The sequence below is a fragment of the Barbus barbus genome (genome assembly GCF_936440315.1).
Source record: "Barbus barbus genome assembly, chromosome: 39".
Taxonomy (NCBI): domain Eukaryota; kingdom Metazoa; phylum Chordata; class Actinopteri; order Cypriniformes; family Cyprinidae; genus Barbus; species Barbus barbus.
This window is the reverse complement of record NC_136717.1, coordinates 26,741,504-26,766,262: the sequence shown is the minus strand read 5'-3', so window position 1 is coordinate 26,766,262 and position 24,759 is coordinate 26,741,504. Positions and strand designations below refer to the sequence as shown.

The window sequence follows — 24,759 nt, the reverse complement described above, 5'->3', positions numbered from 1 at the left end:
AATGTAGTTGTTTAAAACTCAAATCTGCGGTTTATTTATAAAAACAGCCCCTATTTGAAAATGTGCTTTGCCGATTTCGGAGCCGTGAGCTCCAGGCGATCACCGGACGCTCGTGCTCATGTATGCCGAAGAGAGGAGCATAACCTCGGCTAGTCCTTCTGACATTTGCCGCTGGCTCTGATGTCTCTGTAGTGGATAAACGCTCTCGGTTACTCACGTAACCTCGGTTCCCCGAAATGAGGGAACGAGACATTGCTTTGGGAAATACATTTTCCTCGAATATTACCGAAGCCTTATTGAATCTCGCCAGTGAAACTGGCCAATGGCGTTCAAGCGCGCGAAATATGAGGGGGCTCGTCACTATATAAAGCAGCGCTTGTACGTCATCCATTCAGAATCTTTGACTGAAGCAACTAAGCATTGTAAGATCCTGAGCTCGGTGACACGGCAATAAGAGCAATGTCTCGTTCCCTCATTTCGGGGAACCGAGGTTACGTGAGTAACCGAGAGCGTTCCCCTTCAATTCGGTCACTCAACATTGCTTTGGGAATGTATAAAATCCCGCCGTGTCACAGCGATGGAGCCAAGCTCGACTAAGTATGTCAAGTTTCACATTCGGAGCCGTAATGAGAACGGCAATGATATTGGCGCTCTTAGTAAACACAGCTCAGGTCTACAGGACCTAGTCGAAACCATGTAAAGTCAGGGGCGCGGCAGCTAGACGATGCCGCGTCACATCAGGGGCGGAGTTAACTCCGGTGAAACAAAGAATGTGAAATGGCGCTTTCACAAATAGATTAGTTGAAATTGTTTAATTTCAATGAAATCATGTTATAATGCACAGCCGTACCGGTATGATGGTGACCAAGTCCTAGAAGACGTGGTGAACTATATCATAATACTGTGATAAACTGATAGGGACAGCGTTGAATTGGTGGTGCGTCTATACAGGGTGTATACGACCTAGTCGAAACCATTGATACACATCTCAGATCATGGCTGAGTAAGCGCGTGCGCCGCTCGCACTGACAGCACATGCGAGGCAAGCGACGACACATCTAGGTTATAAAACCTCGCGAAAGTGCTGGGTGACGACCACCTGCCGCCGTACAAATGTCCTGAATAGATATGCCATTTGCCCAGGCCCAGGATGATGCGAGGCCACGGGTTGAGTGGGCACGAACCCCTATCGGACATTCCACACCTTTAGAGCTGTAAGCCAAAGCAATTGCGTCGACGATCCAGTGTGACAGCCTTTGCTTGGACACAGGCAGTCCTTTTGTACGTCCACCGAAACATACGAATAGCTGCTCCAAGAGTCTGAACTGTCTAGAGCGCTCGATATAAGTACGCACCGCTCGTACAGGGCACAGCAGTGTATTAAGCGGCTCTGTCCCGGTTGGTGTTTCGGGGCGGAAAGCAGATAGTGATATGACCTGCGCTTTAAATGGAGTCGAAAGCACTTTAGGCACATAACCTTTTCTAGGCTTCAAGGTGAGTCTGCAATCACCTGGCCCGAATTCAATACACGAGTCGTCAATTGAAAGCGCTTGTAGGTCTCCAACTCGCTTAACAGAGGCCAGCGCGAGCAGGAGCGCTGTCTTGAGAGAGAGCGCTCGCAAGCTCGCTGATTGTATGGGCTCGAACGGGGGTCCCGTGAGAGCGTCAAGCACTAGCGCCAAGTCCCAAGTGGGTAGAGTAGAAGGGCGAGGAGGGTTCAGCCTTCTTGCTCCTTTTAAAAACCGTATGATCAGGTCATTTCTGCCGATCGGGCGATTTTCGACGTGCGCGTGAAAGGCTCTTATAGCGGCCACATACACTTTCAATGTGGATGGCATACGACCGCTATCAAATCGCTCTTGAAGGAAGACAAGGATTATTGATATTGGGCAGCTGATTGGGTCTTCGCCCCGCGATACGCACCAACTTGAAAAAACTCTCCATTTATGTGCGTAGAGACGCCTTGTGGAGGGAGCCCTAGCCTCAGATATAGTGTTCAGCACGCGCTGAGGAAGCGCATCTGTTACTGGCAAGCTCCGTCGAGCGGCCAGACATGAAGGCTCCATGACTCCGGATTTGGGTGCCAAATCGTCCCTTGTGCTTGAGAGAGAAGGTCCCTCTTCAGTGGGATAGTCCACGGGGGGGCTACCAGCATCTCCACCAGTTCTGGGAACCACGGCTGATTGGGCCATTTCGGTGCCACTAGCAGAACAGATTCCTTTTCCTCTCTGATTGTTCTCCGCTGATGCAAAGAGATCCACAGAAGGAGGTCTCTCGCCAGTTGCAGCAGTGGTCGTGAGTTCACACCGCCTTGGTGATTTATAAACGCTACCACTGTCATGCTGTCCGTCCTGATGAGAATGTGACGGTGAAGAATGTCTGGGAGAAAGCACTCGAGCGCTAGGTGCACAGCACGGAGCTCCAGACAGTTTATGTGCCATGACTTCTCCGTTTCTGACCACGCCCCGAAGGATGGTCTGCCATAGCATACGGCTCCCCAACCCGTACTCGATGCATCTGTCGTGACATTCTTTCTCCTGATCACTTGGCCAATACGAACACCCCGGCGATATAGAGTCATATCGCGCCAAGGGTTCAACGTATGCAAACAGTCGCGCGTCACTTTGATGCGCAAGGTGCCCGTGCGCCATGCGTTCTGTGGCACCCGGCTCTTTAGCCAGAGCTGAAGCGGACGCATATGTAGGAGTCCTAGATTGCACACTGTCGAGGCGGCAGCCATCTGGCCGAGCGTCCTCTGAAAGCATTTCAGCGGGGGAGAACGCCCTAGTTTGAAGACTGCGAGAGAACTGATCAGTTTTCGTGAGCACTCCTCCGACAGACGCGCTCGCATTTTGATTGAGTTCAGCTCTACTCCTAAAAAGGAGATGTTCTGGCTCGGTACCAGCATGCTCTTTTGCATATTTACAGTCAGTCCTAAGCTCTGAACGTGAGCGAGGAGTCTGAGTTTGTCGCTGAGCAGCGCGCTCTCTGACTGGGCTAACACTAGCCAGTCGTCGAGCTAGTTTAGGATGCGCATTCCGCTCTGCTTCAGAGGAGAGAGAGCAGCATTCATGCATTTCGTAAACGTACGAGGGGCCAGACATAAGCCAAAGGGCAGGACCGTGAATTGGTACGCTATCCCTTCGAATGCAAATCTCAGGAAGCGCCTGTGACGGGGGGCTACCTGAATGTGAAAATAAGCATCCTTGAAATCCACGGAGATACACCAATCTCCCGTTCTGATATGTGAGAGGATTTGTCTCAGCGTAATCATTTTGAACGAGCGCTTTGAAAGCGCGCGATTCAGCGGTCTCAGGTCCAAGATTGGGCGGAGCCCGCCGTCTTTCTTTGGCACCAGAAAATAACGACTGTAGAAGCCGCTCTCGCGGTCTGTGAGGGGGACTGCCTCTACAGCGCGCTTTGCGAGAAGGTTGTGAATTTCCTCTCGCAGAACTGAGACATTCTGCTCCCGTACAGTGGACATTAACACACCGTTGAAACGGGGCGGTCTGCGGAAGAACTGAAGCGTGTAGCCGTTCTTTATTGATTTCATAACCCACTCTGATACCCCTGGCAGTGCCTGCCACGCTTCTGTGAACTGTGACAGCGGGCGAGGCGGACTGCACACCGTGAGGGATAACTCGCCGTTGCGGGGCGGGGAGTTTAATACCACACGAGTGTGAGAGTGAGTGATGGGGGAAAGGGGAGTGAGAGGAGGAAAATTGCCCTGATATGGAGGTGATTTTTGTATTTTTTTGACTTTATTGCACTGCACTGTGGAACAGTCAAAACACAAACATGACAATCGTTCTCGCCGCCCGCCACAGGCAAGGGGGGCGTGGTGAACACACACAGGGGAGCGAGCAGACTTTCTCAGTGGCTCGTCTTCGGCGCTGAGTGTAGCTTTCCACCTCCGAGAGACAACATCAGGAACGCGGCTTTAATTCCGTAGCCGGTGGCCTGCTGTCTCTGTCAGGGCGGGGTCTCTGGCCATTCGAGCCCTGGCGGCGCTTTGGCCAAGGCTGTCTCGGCCTCACCGCCGGCTCATGCTCGCGCCGAACCGCAGTAGGAGGGGCGAACGGTCTTCCCGCGCGCTGCGCTGAGGATGAGCGGGAACGCGCAGGAGGGATCGCGCCAGCGCGCTTTGGTAAGAAGTGGCTAATGGCCTTCGATTGCTTCTGCGCTTCAACGAAGCGCTCCGTGAACGTCTCTACCGCCGCTCCAAAGAGACCTGAGGGATTCACGGGAGCGTCCAGAAGAGCCGTCTTCTCTGACTCTTTCAACTCGGTCAAAGTCAGCCACAGGTGACGATCCAGCACCACAAGATTCCCCATATTGCGGCCGATCGCTTAGAGGGGAGAGACGCGTTGTTTCTCACCCTCCAGTTTGCCGCGGCTGCCCCACTCGCGAGAGGTCATCTTTGTTCGTCCGAAGTTCACTTACCGGAACACAGCAGGGGAAGAAGGCGTGTCCGCTGCAGCGTGTAGATCACGGTGAGTAGTAGGCTGTGTCCAAATTCAGGGTCTGCATCCTTCGGAGTACTCATTTGAAGGATGTTACGTCACAGCGCCGCGACGAAGGCTGTCCAAATTCGTAGGATCCTTCAAATGCGGCCCACAAATACGTCCTCCTTTTCCCCGAATTGGAAGGATGGGTGTGGTGGATCCTTTCCCGTCCTACCTATCCCATAATTCTTTTCGGCAGAGCGTAATGGTGGACGAAGCGAGCGGTAGCGGAGTGTGAGAGGAGTTTCTCTGACAAAACAAGCTAAAGTTTATGCTTCGGCTCAATGAATTTGTAGGAGAAATTAGTAGAATACTTAAAAACAAATAAAAATAGGCTATAATGGCTTACCTGGATGTGACTGTCTTGTAGTCTGATATAAAAAACTCTCCGACAACGAGCAAAGAAAGTATTTAATTTATTTAATTGCTTTATTTCTTCCAAAAGAATTAAAATGAGGAGAATAACTCTTTGTTTGTCCATTTTCCAGCTTCTTGCTTGGCGCTGTCACGGTTGCTAGGCGACAGGATATGAGCAACGGGTAAGGGAGGGAACAGAAAGAAGGGTAGGCTGTCCAAATTCACAAACACCGACTTCCGGGTTTTGTACACAGCCGTAGATTCTTTGATAGGCTTCTTGCTGAAGGAAAAAATTTTGAATGGATGACGTACAAGCGCTGCTTTATATAGTGACGAGCCTCCTCATATTTCGCGCGCTTGAACGCCATTGGCCAGTTTCACTGGCGTGATTCAATAAGGCTTCAGTAATATTCGAGGAAAATGTATTTCCCAAAGCAATGTTGAGTGACCGAATTGAAGGGGAACAGGTTTTTACCGTAGCATTTTCACAGTTTTTTACCGTTAAATCACGATAATTTTTTACAGTGTACAATTATGACTTAAAAACACATTACAAAAATAAACCAATAAATATGAGAACATAAAACAGTATTTAACAAACATTTTCTAACTTTATTATATCATATTCACAAACTTCAAATGTAATTTTATGTTGATGCTTTTGGAAATGGATCTATCCCTGATTAGGCATATAATTTTGCATTTTATGATCATTTTGACCACAGATTATGTGCTTACTGCAAATGTAATTGTTCATAGTTTATTATATATATATATAATACTATTTAATACATTATTATTGTATCATATTTAACAAATAAAAATATATAAATGTAATTATTATAACAGCTTTGAAACACTAGTAACTGCAAAAATGTGTAATAAAAACTTTTCATATAATAATAATTAATATTATTATTAAGTCCAGGTTCCTTGTCTTTAAGTTCTCTCTCATTCAGCTCTTTGTGATCGATTGCTGTAGCAGTTTCATCAGTACAATATTCATTTGTACATTATTTAGCATGTTTTCTCGTGGGAACAATTGATTGTGTTAATATTGAGCAAGTGAAATTCTATCGTCTACACTATATTTCTGCATATTACTTTACTTTTAGTCATTTAGCAGACGCTTTCATCCAAAACGACTTACAGATAAGAAAAAGTAAAAGTCAAAACTCTGTAAATACTCTATACACACATTTAAGAAATTACTTAAAATTGACAAATGCATACAACATTTAAATGAAAACAATAAGCTAAAAACAATTCAAAATATTAAAACAACAAAAGGTATGAGTATAATAATGCTTATAACACTATAAGCCAAAAAACAACTACATGTGTGTACAGCCACACACATATACAAATAAAATCAATATATATTATTTCATTTCCATATAGTATGAAGTACTAAAATCACTAAAATGAAATAAAACTTATACAGGCATCAACACTTATAGTAAGAAATGGTTATAAAAACTGAAACAGTGAAACAAGTTGTAGGAAAGAGGAAAAATAAAAAGCGATACTTATATATTATGTTTCGTTCAGAGCTGTTTGTGTACTATCATTCTGGCATCAGTGGATATGAATATAAAAGAGCATCACGTCTGCTAGTGGATGCTTGTAACACTGAAGCTGTTGTCTGAGTGTTGCCATGGCAGCAGAGGCTGAGCAGAGATTGTGCTTTTGTGTCTGTTGTCATGGCGACTGATAACTGTATCATCAGAGATGCAGAGAGGAGGACGATGCTTTTTAACGCAGCTTACACACATGAAACCACATTTCCAGCTGACCTTTGACCCCCAGCGTCAGTGTTTCCTGTGTTTTCAGAGCAGCTGCATTTTAATGAATAAGCAAAAAAAAAAGATAAGTTTTACATCAAAACATAAAAACTACATAAATATATCTGTGAATAGAAGCAAAACATTATGGGTACAGGTGTGGTGTGAAGAAATTAGAAACACAAAGGTTTTCTCAGAACTCAGCTGTTCTTTTTACTCATTTACAGAAACAAACATTAATGTCTATAAATAGTTCAAGTGCTTTCATTTACACTTAAGGAAAACACTTCTGCTTTAGTGAATCCTTCTGTAACAGTCACTGATACGAGCGTTTACGAACCGCACAAATGCTTATGAATCATAATGATGAATATACTTCATTTTTATGGCAAGAACAGAAATCAAATCTCTTATTCCGGGTTAAGAGCAACTATAGTTTGATGTAGACATTCAGAGAATTAACGCAAGATTGAAATAATGGCATAAAGTAGAGTTTAAGATGTGTATTATTTACATTCTATTCATATGTACAACTAACAGAGTGCATCATTTGTGCTGATGATGATCCGAGAGAGACGAGCGCGTCACATTCGATCCACCGCCCTGATGCCAGCGTCCACCGTCAGCGTCCCGAACCTGAAACACAAGCGCCAGCGTAATTACAGTTACATCGCTGATGGGTTTACATCATTAATACTAGGGCTGTCACACTATCACACCATTATCATGGCCATTTACACTTTGGCCTGTTTAGACAAGCCCACCATAAAACAAACAAAACAAATGAATAAAAGAACATGTTATTTAATATATATATGACCCTGGAGCACAAAAGCAGTCTTAAGTCGCTGGGGTATATTTGTAGCAATAGCCAACAATACATTGTATGGCTCAAAATTATTGATTTATCTTTTATGCCAAAAATCATTAGGATATTAAGATCATGTTCCATGAAGATATTTAGTAAATTCCCTACTGTAAATATATCAAAACTTCATTTTTTGATTAGTAATATGCATTGCTAAGAACTTTATTTGGACAACTTTAAAGGTGATTTTCTCAATATTTAGATTTTTTTTTTTTATCAGAATCAGAATGAGCTTTATTGGCCAAGCATGTTTACACATACGAGGAATTTGTTGTAGTGAACCTCTTGTTTTGCACCCTCAGATACCAGATTTTAAAATATTGTCCTATCCTAACAAACCATACATTAATGGAAAGATTATTTATTCAGCTTTCAGATGATGCATAAATCTCAATTTTGAAAAATTGATCCTTATGACGGTCGAGGGTCACATATTATACTTTCTATTAAACCTTTGCAATCCGTTTTAAAAGCTTATGCCCAGCAGACGTCATGTGATTCGAAACAGTGAGTCATTTTGTGACGCAATTGGTTCAAATGATTCATCACCGACTCGTCCAGCGTCAAAGTACAACAATACATGAGAATAACAACATATTTTTCCTCTAAACTCGCGTTGTGTGGCTGATGTGGCTTCTTATCACAGAAGAGGCAGAAATTATATTATTTTATTCTGAACAGTGCTAAAGGCTATGTTGGTTAGCATTGCATTATAAATATACATTGTCCTTTTAAAAAATACCCGAGATGGCTTGAAGAACACAAATAAACCATATACTGTCGCAATAGTGTGTTAACTCTCTTCACGTTTCATCAGCCAAACATTTCTATCAGCTGCAGCGATAACAGATGCCCTCGTCCATTTCAGGGATTTCCTGGAACATCATTGGTTTATTACTCCTGTGAGTCTCTCTTGGGGAGTTTCTGTGTGAGGGCGCCCTCCAGCGGCGAGTATGAATGAAACTAATTACGCACGATGTACTTTTCATTTTATGATTCATCATCATGGTAATTGTGATTTATTGTGACACCCCTAATTAACACAATAATGATATTTCATTTTTAAATATTACGATCATGATCTTCACTGTATATTGCAACACCCCAAATTATTACTGCTTTTGAACTGAATAATGACTCTATTGTCCTTTAGAGCTGAAATTTAATTTGTTTTATATTTGATGAATTTTGTAATATTCACAATGTTATTTTCCTGTATAAAGCGCTATAGAAATCCGAGTAAATGTAAAAGCTGACCTCTCCAGGAACAGGTTGTTCTCCGCCAGCTCCTTCACGACTCCTTCCATCTCCTCCTTCAGCTTCTTCATCCTGTTAAACAGAATTATGCGTTTAGGATGAATTTTCACTGGATAACTTAACCCATTCTGCACCTGTAGATTACACACACCTGATGATCATCGGCTCTGCATGTTTACAACTCTACGATAATTTCTAAAATAAAATAACTGATTAAAATATTACATCTAGTTAATTACATGATGGTTAATTAATCCAATTAATTGTGGATTGATTACACATCAATCAACTTAACGAAAAAAAAGCTTTAGAAAGAAATATTTAGATGGAACACATTGCATAAATAATGATAACAATGAGTAGTGTTTATTAAAGCATATTGAAATCACAAATGCTTTTTTAAAAAAACAATGAAATAATACTCTAAACATGAAAGAAAATGCGCCAGTAGGTGGCAACAAGTCTTAATGAGTGAGTCATTCATTCAACTGATTCGTTCAAACGGCTGATTCATTCAGAAACGAATCACTGACTCGATTCATTAAAAACCGCAGGTTCATTCAGCAACAAAACACCGCTTCATGAGCACAACAGTCGGCTCCAGAAGTAAACAGCCATTCATTTTCTCCACAGGGAAATTGATTTTAACGATAACTTATAAAACGATTATAGGACAGACCTACTGCGTGCTCTTGGGTTGTTAATCAGTGGTTTATGCTTTTGTCATAGCCATCAGTTTGCATTATTTAAATAATCGTGTTCAACAGCAGGATCTTTGGTGAAAAACTACATTACCCATCATGCTATACAGAAAATTCCACCAATCAAAGAGTTGCAGCAAACAAATCTCCCAGGTCTCCCAAAACACTTTAATATTTAAATATGCATATTTTACAATAAACTCATAATATATTGTTTCTATATACACAATGAACAACTTTAAATTGATAGATTTCTACTTCGTTTTTTAATTCGATTATACCGTTCACAGTTGTTCATGAGATTGTAGTTCTTTCAGTTCACAGTCTTGTCCCTTTGTCTTTTTTGTCTGATTTTCAAATGCTTTTTTTGCTCCAAATACATTTTTTTAATGTTGTAATTCTCCTCGTAGATGGTTGGTTTGGTTCATGGCTTACGGAAAAAATACTTCTGGAGCCAACTGCGTTGAAAAAGGAGGCAGCACTAATGCACTCTATTGTGTCTAAAATGTAACACAATAATAATTCTTATTTATTGAACTGTTGTACTAAATCACATTTGCAATGGTGCAGATGTTGGGGGAAAACAGCACTATATCATATCATATAAATATAAGAATATCATGAATATCTTGAATTTTAGGCTCATATAACTGCATTCTAATCACACAGTCAGTCGTCCTGCATCGTGTTCAACAGCAGTTGCATCACTGTCAGATGATGGACAGGTCTCAACAGGGAGGCTGTGCTAAATGCACAAATCATTATTCTTTCAACAATTAATCACACCAAATTAAGGAAATAAATCGACAGCCCTAAAACTAGCTCTTGGCAGGTTGATCTACTGTTATCCCAACAAACACACAACATTCCCCAAACGTTCCCATTTGGTTATTTATTTGGGAACCAAATAAGAACGTTCTAGCAATATTCCCTGTAGGTTCTTTTATTAATTGCCCAAATGGAACCTTCCCAGAACGTTCCCTGTAGGTTATTTTTAGTTGTCATAACCATATAAACTAATTTAAAAAAAAATTATTATTAGTTTCTGATTATTCTAATGCCAAAATGTGTATTTTTTAATCATAAACAAACTATTTTAGCAGAATTTCGTGTCTGAAATAAGCTTTTAATCAAGTAGTCAAATCACATTATAATGATAATATAATTCCAATTTTATAAATGAAATTAAGCCAAGGTTAAGTGTCCTCTGAAAAGCATATTATAAACAGTTTCTTTGATTGCACATGCTTCTCCAGCCCTTCGTTTTCTCCTGTCTTCCACGGAAGTGACAAATTAATGATTGTGTTTTACTTACTGACTAACATTCATTTAATGAATAATTACTTATGATTAATATATTTATACGAGAGTCTAATTGAAGAGAGCATTCTGGAACGTTCTGTTTACGTTAAGAAAACTTTCCTGGCTAACCAATGGGGAACATTCTTGGGAACCGAAATTTGTTAGCTGGGATGATGCTTTTAGTCTGTGATGATCCGTTCTGATCTGGACTGAGTGAATCGGCGTCAGCGGACATGTGCTCATCTCTCACCCCAGCGTCATCTCCACCAGTGTGTTGGGACTGAGGTACGCCTGCGGTTTGATTCCTCCGGACGTCATGGGCACCATCTTCTGCGGTAACAGCTCCAGCAGCTGCACACATGAGAGCCATTAGCATCATCTGGGTGTCGTTACAGCGCAGCTAAACGCACAGCACTTCCTGTTTACTCACTTTATACACGCGCTGCATGAAGAGGGTCACTTCCTGTTCCATGCTGCTGAACTGACCAGTCAGAGACAGGAGGTGCTTCCGCACGTGATGGAACTTCCTGTAAGGAGACGTTAATGCATCAGTCACTGCATGTGTCTGCCGGATCTCCAGAACATCTCGGACACAGTTTCCATGGCAACACAGCAGAAGAGCCATTGACACTGACTGCGGTTACTTACCTGTGGTAAAATCACCGTAAAGGCCCGTTCACACTAATGACAAAAACTATAATGTTAAAGTTTTAATAATCGTTCAAATTCTATAAGAACAGTGAGTTCACACCACAACTATACATTTATTGAATGAGCACTGTGCTGCATCCGAACTGATTGCACTTTTATATATCATCATTTTCTATTTTTAAATTCATTGTTTTATTGTTGTGATTAATTTATGATTATTTTACTTCCTTTTATGTAAAGCACTTTTAATTACCATTGTGTACGAAATGTGCGATATAAATAAACTTGCCTTGCGTTATCGTTATAGTTATTGTCCGTTGGTGTGGATGCTAATATAGTTATCGTTGTCTTTTCAGTGTGAACGTGCCTGAACACATGAACTCAAGCAGCTTGAAACAGCAATATAATGAAAAACAACGAGCAAATCAATCCATGATTGAATAATAACTAGTGCTGTCAAACGATTAATCGCGATGATCCAAAATAAAAGTTTTTGTTTACATTATATATGTATGTGTACTGTATATATATAAATACACATTATATATTTAAAAAAATATTAAACATACATTTTTCTTAAATATATATATATATGCATGTGTTTGTATTTATATATACATAATAAATATACACAGCATATATTTTGTAAACAAAAATGTTTTATTTTGGATGCAATTAATCGTTTGGCAGCACTAATAATAACATTTATAACTGTTATAATCATTTCTAGCTGGACTGTTTGGATCACAGGTGACTGCTGAACGAGAGCCTCTTACTTCATCCACTCCTCGCTCTTGGAGATGAAGAGGCGATATTTCATGGCGCACTCGTCTGTGAAGAGCGCCCGCGCTTTGGTGGCGTGAAGAACCAGCTTTTGCCTGCAGAAAGCACAGCGATTCGTGTCATCATGACTCTGCGTCACATGCGTTCAGTTCTTCAGCTACAGCGAACACACACGATACTCACTTGTCAAACTTGTGGATTTGTTCTTCATTATAAGGCAAACCTGAGGAGATAAGACACGTCAAAAACATAAAAAGCAAACGAGCGCTAATGAGATCTCAGGAGCTGTCAGACTCACGTCTCTCGGCCTTGTCCTTCTTGAACTGCTGGTAGATGCTGCTGATGGCGTCCAGCAGAACCTTGATCTTCTCCACACTAGACGAGAGACACAGAAACACTTACAATGTGTTCACTGCAGAACATTATCTTCTTCTGTGTTTTTCTCAGGGCTATTAGAGTCAACACAAACTAAACCTGAAACCATAAAAAAATATATTTTCATTCCTTGAAACAAAATAAACTGAAAAAAAGATTAAACTTATTGTATTTCAGCTAGTTTTCAAAGCAACTTTTCTCATTTTCATGTAAGCTAAAAACATAGATATTTCAAAACAACAAAAACGAATAAAAACACACATTTAAACAAAATATGAACAAAAACTATAATAATATCTCAATGATACTAAAATAACTTTTTTTGTCTTGTTCTCCAGTAAAATATCTAAACAATCTTAAATCAAGATACATTTACTGGATTAGCAAAATGACTTAAAATTAGTGTCAAATGATTAATTCCTGATTAATCGCATCCAAAATAAAAGTTTTTGTTTACATAATATGTGTGTGTGTGTGTGTGTGTGTTGTGTACATACAGTATATACTGCAAAACATTTACATGTATATATATTTATATTCATATTACTTATATTATATATAAATATATTTAAAATATAAACATAATTTTTTTTTCTTAAATATATACATGCATGTGTTTGTATTTATATATGCATAATAAATATACACAGAACACAAACATATATTATGCAAACAAAAACTTTTATTTTGGATGCGATTAATTGTCTCACTAATTAAAATATTGAGTTTTGTTTTCTGACAGATTTACCAAAATTAATTTTTACCCCACTGGCAGATATTTGTTCTTGTTTTAAGCTTAATTTTGATATTTTATTCAGAAAACAAAACTTCAAATCTATAGTAATTTTCTCCAGTAAATTTATCCTGATTTCCTTCAGCTAACGTGTATTTTGTTTCAAGTAATGAAATTAGTTTTTTTCTAAGTCGCTTCGGATAAACACGTCTGCTAGGGAAGTTTAATTTTATTCGTTATTTTCATTTTGTACTGGAAAACAAGACAAATGCAATGAGGAAGAACCTGATTTGTTGCATTGTTATGAACAGCGCTTTGCCCTGTTTGTTTTGAGGAAATGAGACGATTGGTTCTTCAGTGTAATGAACACTGAAGCAGTGACACTCACTTCCTGTCCTCCGGGTGTGTTCCCACTTGCTGCGTCCACGTATCGCTCAGACTTCCTCCCGGCAGGAACATGCTGCTGATGTCCTGTAGCGTTTGCTCCATGGAGCCCAGAGAGCTGGAGAGCTGCACACAGAGCACACGTGATGAACACGCTTTCACGAAGAGCTCACGGATGCATTAAAGTCCTGAAGTATTTTGCCTTAATGGTATCCTTGAGATACAACTATTTGAAAATCTGGAATCTGAGGGTGCAAAAAAATCTAAACATTGAGAAAATCTCCTTTAAAGTTGTCCACATGAAGTTCTTAGCAATGCATATTACTAATCAAAAATTAAGTTTTGATATAAAACCATGCCTATTTTGATTATTAAAACGAGCCTTGATTCTTCCTCCTCTTCAATTAACCTAAAATCAGCCAATGTGTTTAAGATAACTTAAGCGAGCTCTTTTGATCCCTTAAATGTATTAGGGTGAAATGGTTAATAAGGACTTTGTAGCAACACTTAAATAATTAAGGGAAATACTTAATGGCAGCCCAGGGTTGCCAGGTTTTCACAACAAAACCCACCCAACTGCTACTTAAAACTAGCTCAAATGCATTTCAAGGGGAGTTCCCTGATAAAAATCACATTCCAGGGGCTAAATATCATGTTATTGGTGGCGCTCAGGACAGTTGGACAGTGCGGTGGATCAGAGGTAAATAACGATATAAATACTGTTCAGTTTCTTGCACAGACCCATCGTTTCGCATCTTTAGACCTCAATGTATCGTCACGAGCCGCAGGGTTTAATTTGGTTTTGTCTGTGTGTTTTTTGTCTCTCAAAGCCGTGAGTCCCATTGACTGCCATTATATGACTGATAGACTGCAACAGTTTGAGTTAAAAATCTCTGAAGAAACAAAGTCACCTACATCTGGGATGCCCTGGGGGTAAGCAGATACACATACAATTTTAATTTTGGGGTTCCTTAAGTTGACCCTTAGTTTTTTTTTCTTGCAACCCAAGTTTCATTAAGGGTTCCCTTAACCTTACAACTAAGGGATTTCTTAGCTTAAGGGCTTTCATGCAACCAGGCCCAGACTTTCACGAGACATTGAGAATCATCAGCATCTCACCCGCATCACCTTCTTCCTCGTGTCCCGGATCTCATCGTACTCCGCCGACAGGAGGTTTCCCTGCATCAGAACCTCACACCTGAAACACACACACACACACACACACAGGGACGATGAAGATCTGGCGAGATCTCGCTCAGAGCTCCGTCTGAATCACGCGTCACTCACAGCTGCTCGGTTCGCTCCAGCGTCTGGCTGCAGTAGTTACACATGTGAATCACCTCCGTCTTCTTGTGTGCCGTCTCACTGTACTCGTCTCTGATCAGCTCGCTGAAAACAGGAAAATAACAGTGATAAAGTTAATACTGCAAATTCTTCACTTATGAAATTAATTTCAGCTGTAAAGCAGCTCTACGGAAGACAATAGTGTCATTATTCGGATCAATTCAGTTCAGTTCAATATCAGTGTCAATGTTGTCAATCTCATCAATTATGAAATAAATGTAATTGCAGCTGTAAAACACCTCAGAGTCATTATCCAGCATGATTCAGTTCAATAGTGCAATTATTCAGATCAATTCAGTTCAATTTTGATTTTGTTCAATATCAATGTAGTAAAATTCATCAATTATAAAACTAATTTAATTGCAGCTGCAAAAACAGCTCTGAGTCATTATCCAAAACAATTAATTTCAGTGTTGATTCAATAAGTGTCAATTAGTGCCATAGTTCAGATCAATTCAGTTCATTTTGGTTCAATCCGTTGAATCTGACAAGTTTCTGTTGTCATTTCTGCTGTACAGAAGACAATAGTGACTCAATTCAGTTTGCTTCATCAGCGCGAGTCGCTTTGATTCGTTTGATTCATGAACTCACATCAGGCCTCGGACGCCTTTCCTCACCAGCTCCTGGTACAGAAGCAAAGAATCGGACGTCTTCCACAGATATCCAACATCACCAGCAAACGTCTTGGCAGAGACACAACCAGCAGTGATTAAAATAAACTATATTTCTGACCAAATTCAGATTAAGAGACTCTGATTTCACTAAACGGACAGAAAGTCGTTTCTTACCTTGGCGTAGCTGGCGTCCAGATCCAGATCGTAGCGCGGCTGTACTTTAGGTGGGCTGGCTGCAAACACAGGCCATAGAAAGGATTTCAATATAGAATAAGAATGCTTTAGTCTAGTCTATTCAAGATTTTAGGGACCTATTCTGGAGGAGCTGAACACGCAGCGCCAGATGGGACTTTGGGAGATGGAGTGGGATGGAGCATCAAATAATTATATAGAAGTACAAATATGTATGTATGTGTGTGTGTGTGTGTATATGTATATGGATGCATATGCATATGTAAATATATATATATATTACGGTTGTCAACCGATTAAAATATTTAATCGCGATTAATCGCATGATTGTCATGAGTTAACTCGTGATTAATCGCAACTTAATCACACATTTTTATTTGTTCTAAATGTACCTTCTCAAGTTTTTAATACTCTAATCAACATGGGCATGGATAAATACGGATGCTTTATGCAAATATGTTTATTATTATTGAAACCATAGTCAACACAGAGCATGAAGACTAGACATGTTTCAAAGGTTATAGATGTTTTTCAAAGAACTTGTTTATGTCTATTAGACACATGAACAAAGAAATACCAGGTGCCCATTACTTCTCTTTCATTGCACGGAGCAATTTACTGACACAAACCCAGCTCACTTCTCCTGAACATGCAAAATGTACATTTATTACTTATTATTACATTTGTTTCCCTCTCTGTGCCCACATGCTGTATTTTGATGCAGCTACATTCTCAATAAATCTGTTTTCATTGGTATATTTTACTGTTTCTGCTAAAATCCTGATAATCGAGCCGTCGTCTGATGAAATCAAATACACATAAGATAAAGACAATAGCTGTGCTGTGATTTCGGCTTTACTTGAGATTAATCGGAATGCACAATGAAAAAACAGAGTTATAAAACTCTTCCTATGGATATGTGTGAGAGTTAAGAGCACAAGCAAGGAAAAACTGATTAGAAATAAATCATGACTGCACAACAGCAAAAGTAGGTGGCGATATACGCAAAGAACGCAACGTGCCAAAAAAGGAAGAAGAACACAGGCCATCGTTATTAGCAAACGATGTGATGATATCGCGATAGCAAAACTGTCTCGATATTATTGTGGTCACATGATGATATGAAACGATAGGTCTTCTGGGCAAAAAGTGTAGTTTTTAAAATATATTTGTTTTGGGCCATTATGCTTTGGTACAGTATCTGTCAAAAGAACTAAAACTGAAAGCACAATATGGCTTAATCCCTTCTTCAAGTCTGTTTTCAAAGCGAAGCGCACACATTGTTCATGCGATCAGCTGGTGATCCGGGGTCTTCACAACGGCTCCGTTCACACTGAATCAATGCAGTCAACTCGTTTATTTCACATGCTGTGAGTTTAGCGCGTGTTTAGGAACGAAACGGCCACCAGCTAGGCTTTATTTTCACAGCAGATGACTACAGCATTTCACTAGATTTGTAGTGAGACGTGTTTTTGTAAGCCTGTTTTCACTGAAGCTGGAGTTATCCTTCAAAATAAAAGCTCTACTGCCGTCGAAATAAAAGCTTAGAGTGCAGTATTACTGGCAGACAGCCAGCGGTTTAAAAGCACTCCAAATTCAAAATATCTCTTTCAAGTGTAGAAATTTGGAAAGAAGTTTTGTAATTTCCCTACTGTAGTGTAAAGCAAAAATGATTTACCTATGAAATATTCATTTTCATTTATTTTACAGTGCAATTGTTTTACAATCGCAATAAAGATCATATCGTGGACTTCATATCACAATAATATCGTATAGTGAGATTTTGATATCGTGACATCCCTAGTTATTAGTGATTAGTGACTGGGGTCGTGGTCAGACTCACGGTCCTCAAACAGCAGGCCGACGGTGTTGACGGGGTCTCTGCTCAGCAGCATGATGGGATTCTCTCTGGAGGTCTTGGGGAAGGTCTGAGCCTGCCGGTTGGGGTCGAGGATGAGGCGTCGGCCCTCGTACAGAAAGTCCTGATGGGGCTGCATTATGTTGGTCCGTCTGAAGAGCAGCTCCTGAAAGAGATTCGCCCTGGACGGAGAGAAAATAATGCACTGTGACTGTAATAACACGACACAGATTAAAAACAAATAAATCAACTGAATAAACGGACATAAAATTATCTTTACATTACACTGAAGATGACTGCAGAGCGAAAAGACCCTTTTTACATTTCTGTGTTTTTTTAACAAGAAAAAGTCGAAATCAAACAAATATAATTTTTGCATTCCCATTTATGATTACTTTGATATGCAAGCCTGTTTCCGCCACAAAATTAAAAAAATAAATAATAATTATCTCAAATTTGAGAGAGGGGATCAGAATTCTGAGATTTAAAACAAAATTGATGTAAAATTGAGTTTCTATCTTGCAATTGTGACTTCCTTCTTCTAAATTATGAGTTTACATCTCGCTATTCTTTTTGCTTCTGCAATGGAATAAAACATTTCAAAAGGTAATTGCGACTTTTTATCTCACATTTCTGATTTCTTTCATAAATGTGAGATGTTAACTTGCAATTGCACTAAACTCCTAATTCTGAGAAGAAAAGTCAGATTTGTGAGATAAAAAAGTTACTTTTATTTTTTTAATTTGGTGGTGGAAATGGGTTTGTCAACATGTCGAACATGCAGCAAACTGACTAGTTTTTCTGTAATTAAATCACAAAATATAGTGTTGTGTGTGTGTGTTGCACGCGTGCTCACGTGTTGTATGTGTGTATGTAGATGTGGTGAAGCGTGGCCTGCTGCAGGCTGAACACATAGACCACGATGCGGTGTAAGATATCGCTGGTCTCGGCGAAGAACTGGTCGAAGCCCCAGCATTTCTCCTGGTCTGCTTCGAGGATGTTGGCCAGCACTGGAGTGAGGAGACTCTGAAGACCCCTGAGACACACAAACACACATCAGACACACTTCTCTAAAGACCTCAGACGGTCTGGAGACGCAGACTCACTTGGAGAGGCTGCAGGAGATCGGCATCTCTGAGCTCCACTCGATCTTCCCGTTCTCAAACTTCTGATGGCCTGAGACCACGCCAGGCGGCTTCTCTGTGATGATCTTATACCTGCCAGATCAACAACAATCAGCATCTAGACAATATGGATTGGATTCACTCAACTCACGATGCGATACGATACACGGTACTGATTTCACAAAACGATTTTCTCATCACTGTTTAACAAAATGAGATTTAAGACAAAATATAAATGAAAATATATCCTTTTATTATTTCTCAGACAAAATACTGCACATTTCTTTGTGAAACTGAAATATAATTTATGTCAAATAACACAAACTAAATTAAAACAACCAGCTCGGGGTGCCTCATTACATCCCTACTAGCCAAAAAGCTATTTTTGGTATAACGCCTAAATAAAATCTCACAGAAACCCTAAGTCAAACATGTGAATCTGACGTGTGCTTGATGGCACTCACATGACTTCTTTGTTTCTGCGGGGCCCTTCGTAAGGTCTGAACGGCAGGCTGCCGGTGGCGGCGTGATAAAACGTGACTCCGATGCTCCACAGATCCACCGTGGCTCCGTATTTCTTCTGGTGGTCTTTCCTCAGCACGGCTCGCTCGTACATGTCAGGATGCTGTAAAAACACACAGAGAGATCAGCGAGGATCGCGAAACACGGGCGTCACGTTTCCCATCATCCTCAGCTCACCAGATACTCCTCTGTGCCGTAAAGCGACACGAACTGCTCGTCGTCTTCCAGCTCACGTGCGGCTCCGAAGTCGGTCAGTTTATAGACGGATCGTCCGTCTTCTCCGATCACACGCATGATGTTCCCAGGCTTGATGTCTCGATGGACGATCCCATACTCTCTCAGATGATTCATTCCTGCCACTGTTACAAACATCAGCACTGAGAAACTCTCAAAACTATGAAAAGGGAATTTCACCAAAGACACGTTCACACAGAATGCGTATTTGCGTCTAAAAACACGAGAATGGTTTTTAAAAAAGCGTCCTCTAGCCATGTTGCTGTCAAATAAACCAGTGCTATAGTCATACACTTCCATCTACAGCATTTACATAGAAAAACAATGGAAAAGTAGCACATTAGTGCAAATAAAACAGCTGCCATGCCAACTTGCTACTGTAAACAAAAGCTCACAACACTTGCCCCGCCTCCAGGCTCTTCTGATTGGTCCACTACTCTGGAAATGACATCGATGCGTGGCTTTAGTGTAAAAGTTGCAATTCTTTTAACTTGACACAGCTCTGCAAAAGACGTGAGATGCGAGCACAACGCTCATACACATCTGTCTAGCGCGTTTACAGAGAAAAACAATGGAAAAGTAACGCACTGGAATAGAAAAACGCTTTCTGTGTGAACGACCCCTTAGTCTGAAGAACATTTTAACAATCTAAAGAACTATTTGCACTGAACTTACCAACATCCTGCAGAACGATGAGGAACTCGTCCTCCGGGAGTCCGTAAGCGTTCGTCGGTTCCTCGAGAACCGTATAGAGACTTCCGCACGGACAGTACTCCATCACCAACACCTTATGACGCGTGTTCGACTGACACACAACACAAACATTCAACAAATGATCATCATATTTCTGAACGACAAGAACACAAAACAGTGACCTGTGATGTTCGTAGTTTGGAGCAAACAGGTATTACAGGTGTTACTTGTGAAAGTAAAACAGGGAAGAGTTTGACAGAAAATCAAAACCATCACGAAACAACAGAAACTAAACTGATATTATTCTTATATGAGCTGAAAGGTTTTTTTAAAGAAAAAGTTTCTCTCTTCATCAGGTTTGGAGAAGCGTAGCACTGCAGTGAATGGGTGCCGTCAGAATGAGATCTGATAAAAACATCATAATAATCCATCATCAGTTAACATCTGGAGAAGACAAAAGCTGAAACTAATCCAGCATTAAGACGTTTCTAACTAAAATACAAGTCTATAATCCATAATAACGCTGAGAAAGTGCATCTCCTGTTGTCTTTCAAATCAAAATCCAGCCTCATGTTTGTTTAGAGCTGCTTTGTCTTGTAAACACTGCTTGATCTGCAGATTTCTCTCTTGATTCAGACCAGGCCACTTTTTCACTGGAGGAGGTGTTAATATGGATTATGGACTAGTTAAAAACGTCTTAATGCTGGATTTGTTTCAGCTTTTGTCTTCTCCAGATGTTAACTGATAGTGTGGATTATTGTGATGATTTTATCAGCTCTCATTCTGACGGCACCCATTCACTGCAGAGACAATGCTACATTTCTTCAAACCTGATGAAGAAAGAAACTCATCTACATCTCGATTGGCCTGAGATTGAGAACATTTCCATTTTTGGAGAAACCATTCCTTAATATAAGCTACATTTGACATAGCAGTTGCTAAAATAAGATCGTTGTAAGACCGCGTCGGTCTCACCTCCTCCTCAACGGCGAAGAGCTTCACGATGTTTTTGTGGTTGAGTTTTTTCAGCACCTCAAACTCCCTCATCTGGACGTCCAGCGGACGCAGGAAGCTCAGGTTATTGAACACTTTGACCGCATAGAGATCACCGGTTTTCTACAGACACACAGCCATCACTCAGAATAAGTCAACAATGTAAACGAATCATTCAAAAGATTCACTGAATCAAAATCTAGCGTGTGTGTGAGATCCAGACTGTAGGACAAAGCAAATGAAGTATCAACATAAACACAGTGATACCTTGTGTCTACCGCGGTAAACGTTGGCTGTGGCTCCCTGACCCAGCAGGTCAGACATCATCCACAGGTAATTCGCCGTACTCTGCATGATGACTCTTTAGATTCACCTGGAAACACATTAGCATACATTACATATTCATGAGGATCAGCTTGATTCAATGCATATTCTGAAAACACAAATAACAGCATCAACACGAGCAATCCATGATAATGAACATTAGAAGAACCTTAAGTCGCTGGGGTATATTTGAAGCAATAGCCAACAATACACTGTATGGCTCAAAATTATTGACTTTTCTTTTATGCCAAAAATCATTAGGATATTAAGATCATGTTCCATGAAGATATTTAGTACATTTCCTACTGTAAATATATTAAAACTTAATTTCTGATTAGTAATATGCATTGCTAAGAACTTCATTTGAACAACTTTAAAGGAGATTTTCTCAATATTTAGATTTTTTTGCTCCCTCAGATTCCAGATTTTCAAATAGTTGTATCTCAGACAAATACTGTCCTATCATAACAAACCATACATCAGTTATTCAGCTTTCAGATCATGCATACATCTCAATTTAATAAAATGGACTGGTTTTGTGGTCCAGGGTCACATATAACCATGAGTTATACACACTATAGTATATTTTCAGATATCATCTGATACTATGGCAGCCCAGCTGCTCTGTTTCGTAACGCGTTAGCTTTCGGTTTCCCGAAAAACACCCACATTTACAGCTAAGTGTGCACTACATTAAGTGTAATCGCAGTTAATATGATGATAATGTGCGTGTAATGAGGATATTGCGCAATCAGCTGCGGGATTGTGTTTCGTTACGTCACAGATCTGCGGGAAATTCCCGCATCAGCGTGTGATCCTTTCAGCCTTTTTGCATGAAACTAGAATAAAATCACTTAAAAGACACCTAAAAAGCAGAAGCGAGAAAGAATCGTGGGGTTCAGACTATTTGTCCGGGTGTTTATGACACCGAACCGCGTGAAACTGAAAGTATGTTAAAAATCTGTCGGAATAAAGCGGTTTAATTATCGCGATCTTGAGATATGAATGAAGAAAAAGACGAATATCCAGCACTGAGCGCGCGCCTTGTTTTTCTATGCGATAAATAAATAAATACACTTCGATCAAAACATTGCATTGGTACGTCGAACATAAGATTAATCACGTAAACACAGCGATACTAGATCAGGAAGACGAATTAGGTGACATGAGCGGTGTATGAGGATTATACGATGTATTTGATGTTTATTTTCTCACCTCGAGAGCAGGAAAGTCTCTTCCGTTTTCCGTGTTTTCATCACATGAGGGACGTAGGCTGTGTTCGCAATACCACACTACCGTACTACGCATACTACTCATACTACTTCTGCAGTAGCTTTCTTCTAGTGCGCAGGAAATAAAATGTTACGGTAATATCCCACAGCTCAGCATTGTCTATAATTTCGTGTAAAGCTTCACGTAATATTTTAATTAAAGTATGTACACTAAGTAGTACGCTAGTGTTCCATTGCGAACAATATAATAGTAGAGGAGAATAAAAACTACTGAATGAACAGTGTAGGCTAAAAAAGTTATTAATTACTAGTTACTAATTACATCTTCAACAGTGTAACAAATTACTCTCTCCAAAAAGTATTTTTAATTACTTATTACTAATTACTTTATAAATCCTATATCAACCTCGACAAGTTATTCTGGTTACACTTTAGTTTAGAGTCCAATTCTCACTATTAATTTGCCTCAATATACTCCTAATTACTGTTTATTAATACTTAGTAAAATAGGATTAAGGATTCAGAATAAGGTCTTGCAGAATAAGTACCAAATATATGTGCTACCAATATTCTTATTAACTCACCATTTAAAGTGTGAAAGGTACATAAAAAGCATTAGACTTTAAAATTGTATTTTAAATCCACTACTGCATTATGCATAAATGCTCTACAGTCTATACACAGTATTAAGTTTAATTACATAAGAAGTAACTGTACAGAAAAAATAAGAGTAGTCCCTTACTTTACTTTTTCAAGGTAATTAGTTACCCCCAACACTGTGTATGGGTTATTTTTTTTTTTCATATTTCTTTTTTATATATATTTTTAATTATAGCAGCAGATGATCCTATTTTTATCAGTCTGATGTATTTAGTGCACCGGCAGAGGGCGCTGCTCAGCGCAGAGAAGGCTAGAAGAATATCTAAACACGTATACATATAAATACATAATGCAAATGTCATATGAGTCCCCATTATAAGTAATGTCATAATTCTAACAGTAACCTGACAGGAAGCGCGTTCATGTATTAGAGGCGTGTTGTGTTGATCAACAGTGAAATGTTCGAAAGTAACGCGCAAGCAGAGTGGCGCAGCGGAAGCGTGCTGGGCCCATAACCCAGAGGTCGATGGATCGAAACCATCCTCTGCTAACTTTTATATTTCTTAAAAACAGTGCTAACTACCCAACATGATATAAAAGCATCAAAGAAAGAACTACAACTAACGATTTTACTGAAGCAACACAATACATAGTTACAGTGAATATTACTATTACACGGCTATTATTGTGTTTTATATTGTTTTAGTTTTACTGCAACATGCTTACTTTTTAATCTATATTTTTAATACTGTCATATTAAACTGCTATATTATTTTTCAATTTTCATTACAAATTAACCATGGTTTAATTAGCCTATATTAAATGGTAGTTTTTTTTGGCATATTGACTACCATTTGTATAACCACAGTTTTATTGCAAACACCATGGTTAATGTAGCAAAACCGTTGTTCATTTGTGGTTAACTATAATAGCCTAACCATGTTTTTTTGGTTTTATTTATAGTAAAACCATGGCTAATTTTCCTAAATGACTATAGCTTCTGAAATGTCCACACTGGGAAAATAAAACTTAGATTAAGCAAAATGTAAATAATAGAAGGTGTGTAAAAAGAGGAGTGTTATTTACACACACACACACACACACACACACAGACACACCCACCCACACACACAGAGACACACACAGACAGACACACAGACACAGACACACACACACACTCACACACACACACACACACACACACACACAGACACACACACACAGAGAGACACGCACAGAGACACACACAGACAGACACACAGACACACAGACACAGACAGACACACACACACACACACACACACACACACACACACAGACACACACACA

The 24,759-nt window shown here is 39.9% G+C and overlaps 1 protein-coding gene across 4 annotated transcripts; it reads right to left on the bottom strand.

Moving 5' to 3' along the window:
* Positions 1-5,955: 5,955 nt before the first annotated feature.
* Positions 5,956-22,902, bottom strand: LOC306858612 (serine/threonine-protein kinase TBK1-like). Of its 4 annotated transcripts, none has more exons than XM_079399221.1 (21): positions 22,814-22,902; positions 21,542-21,647; positions 21,257-21,397; positions 20,264-20,393; positions 19,532-19,713; positions 19,297-19,457; positions 18,815-18,925; positions 18,565-18,744; positions 17,694-17,890; positions 15,833-15,891; positions 15,636-15,727; positions 14,988-15,089; positions 14,820-14,898; positions 13,705-13,826; positions 12,507-12,583; positions 12,392-12,431; positions 12,202-12,303; positions 11,205-11,301; positions 11,025-11,125; positions 8,772-8,843; positions 5,956-7,282 (listed from the first exon to the last, which is right to left on the bottom strand). In XM_079399221.1, the coding sequence occupies exons 2-21, from the start codon at positions 21,626-21,628 to the stop codon at positions 7,231-7,233; spliced, it is 2,184 nt and encodes a 727-aa protein (XP_079255347.1). In that variant the 5' UTR covers positions 21,629-21,647; positions 22,814-22,902; the 3' UTR covers positions 5,956-7,230. The 4 variants fall into 4 exon arrangements, with proteins under 4 accessions (XP_079255347.1, XP_079255349.1, XP_079255348.1 ...); XM_079399223.1 differs by having other exon boundaries at positions 12,392-12,413; positions 22,814-22,866; XM_079399222.1 differs by having other exon boundaries at positions 14,829-14,898; positions 22,814-22,866.
* Between the last annotated feature and the right edge of the window lie 1,857 nt (positions 22,903-24,759).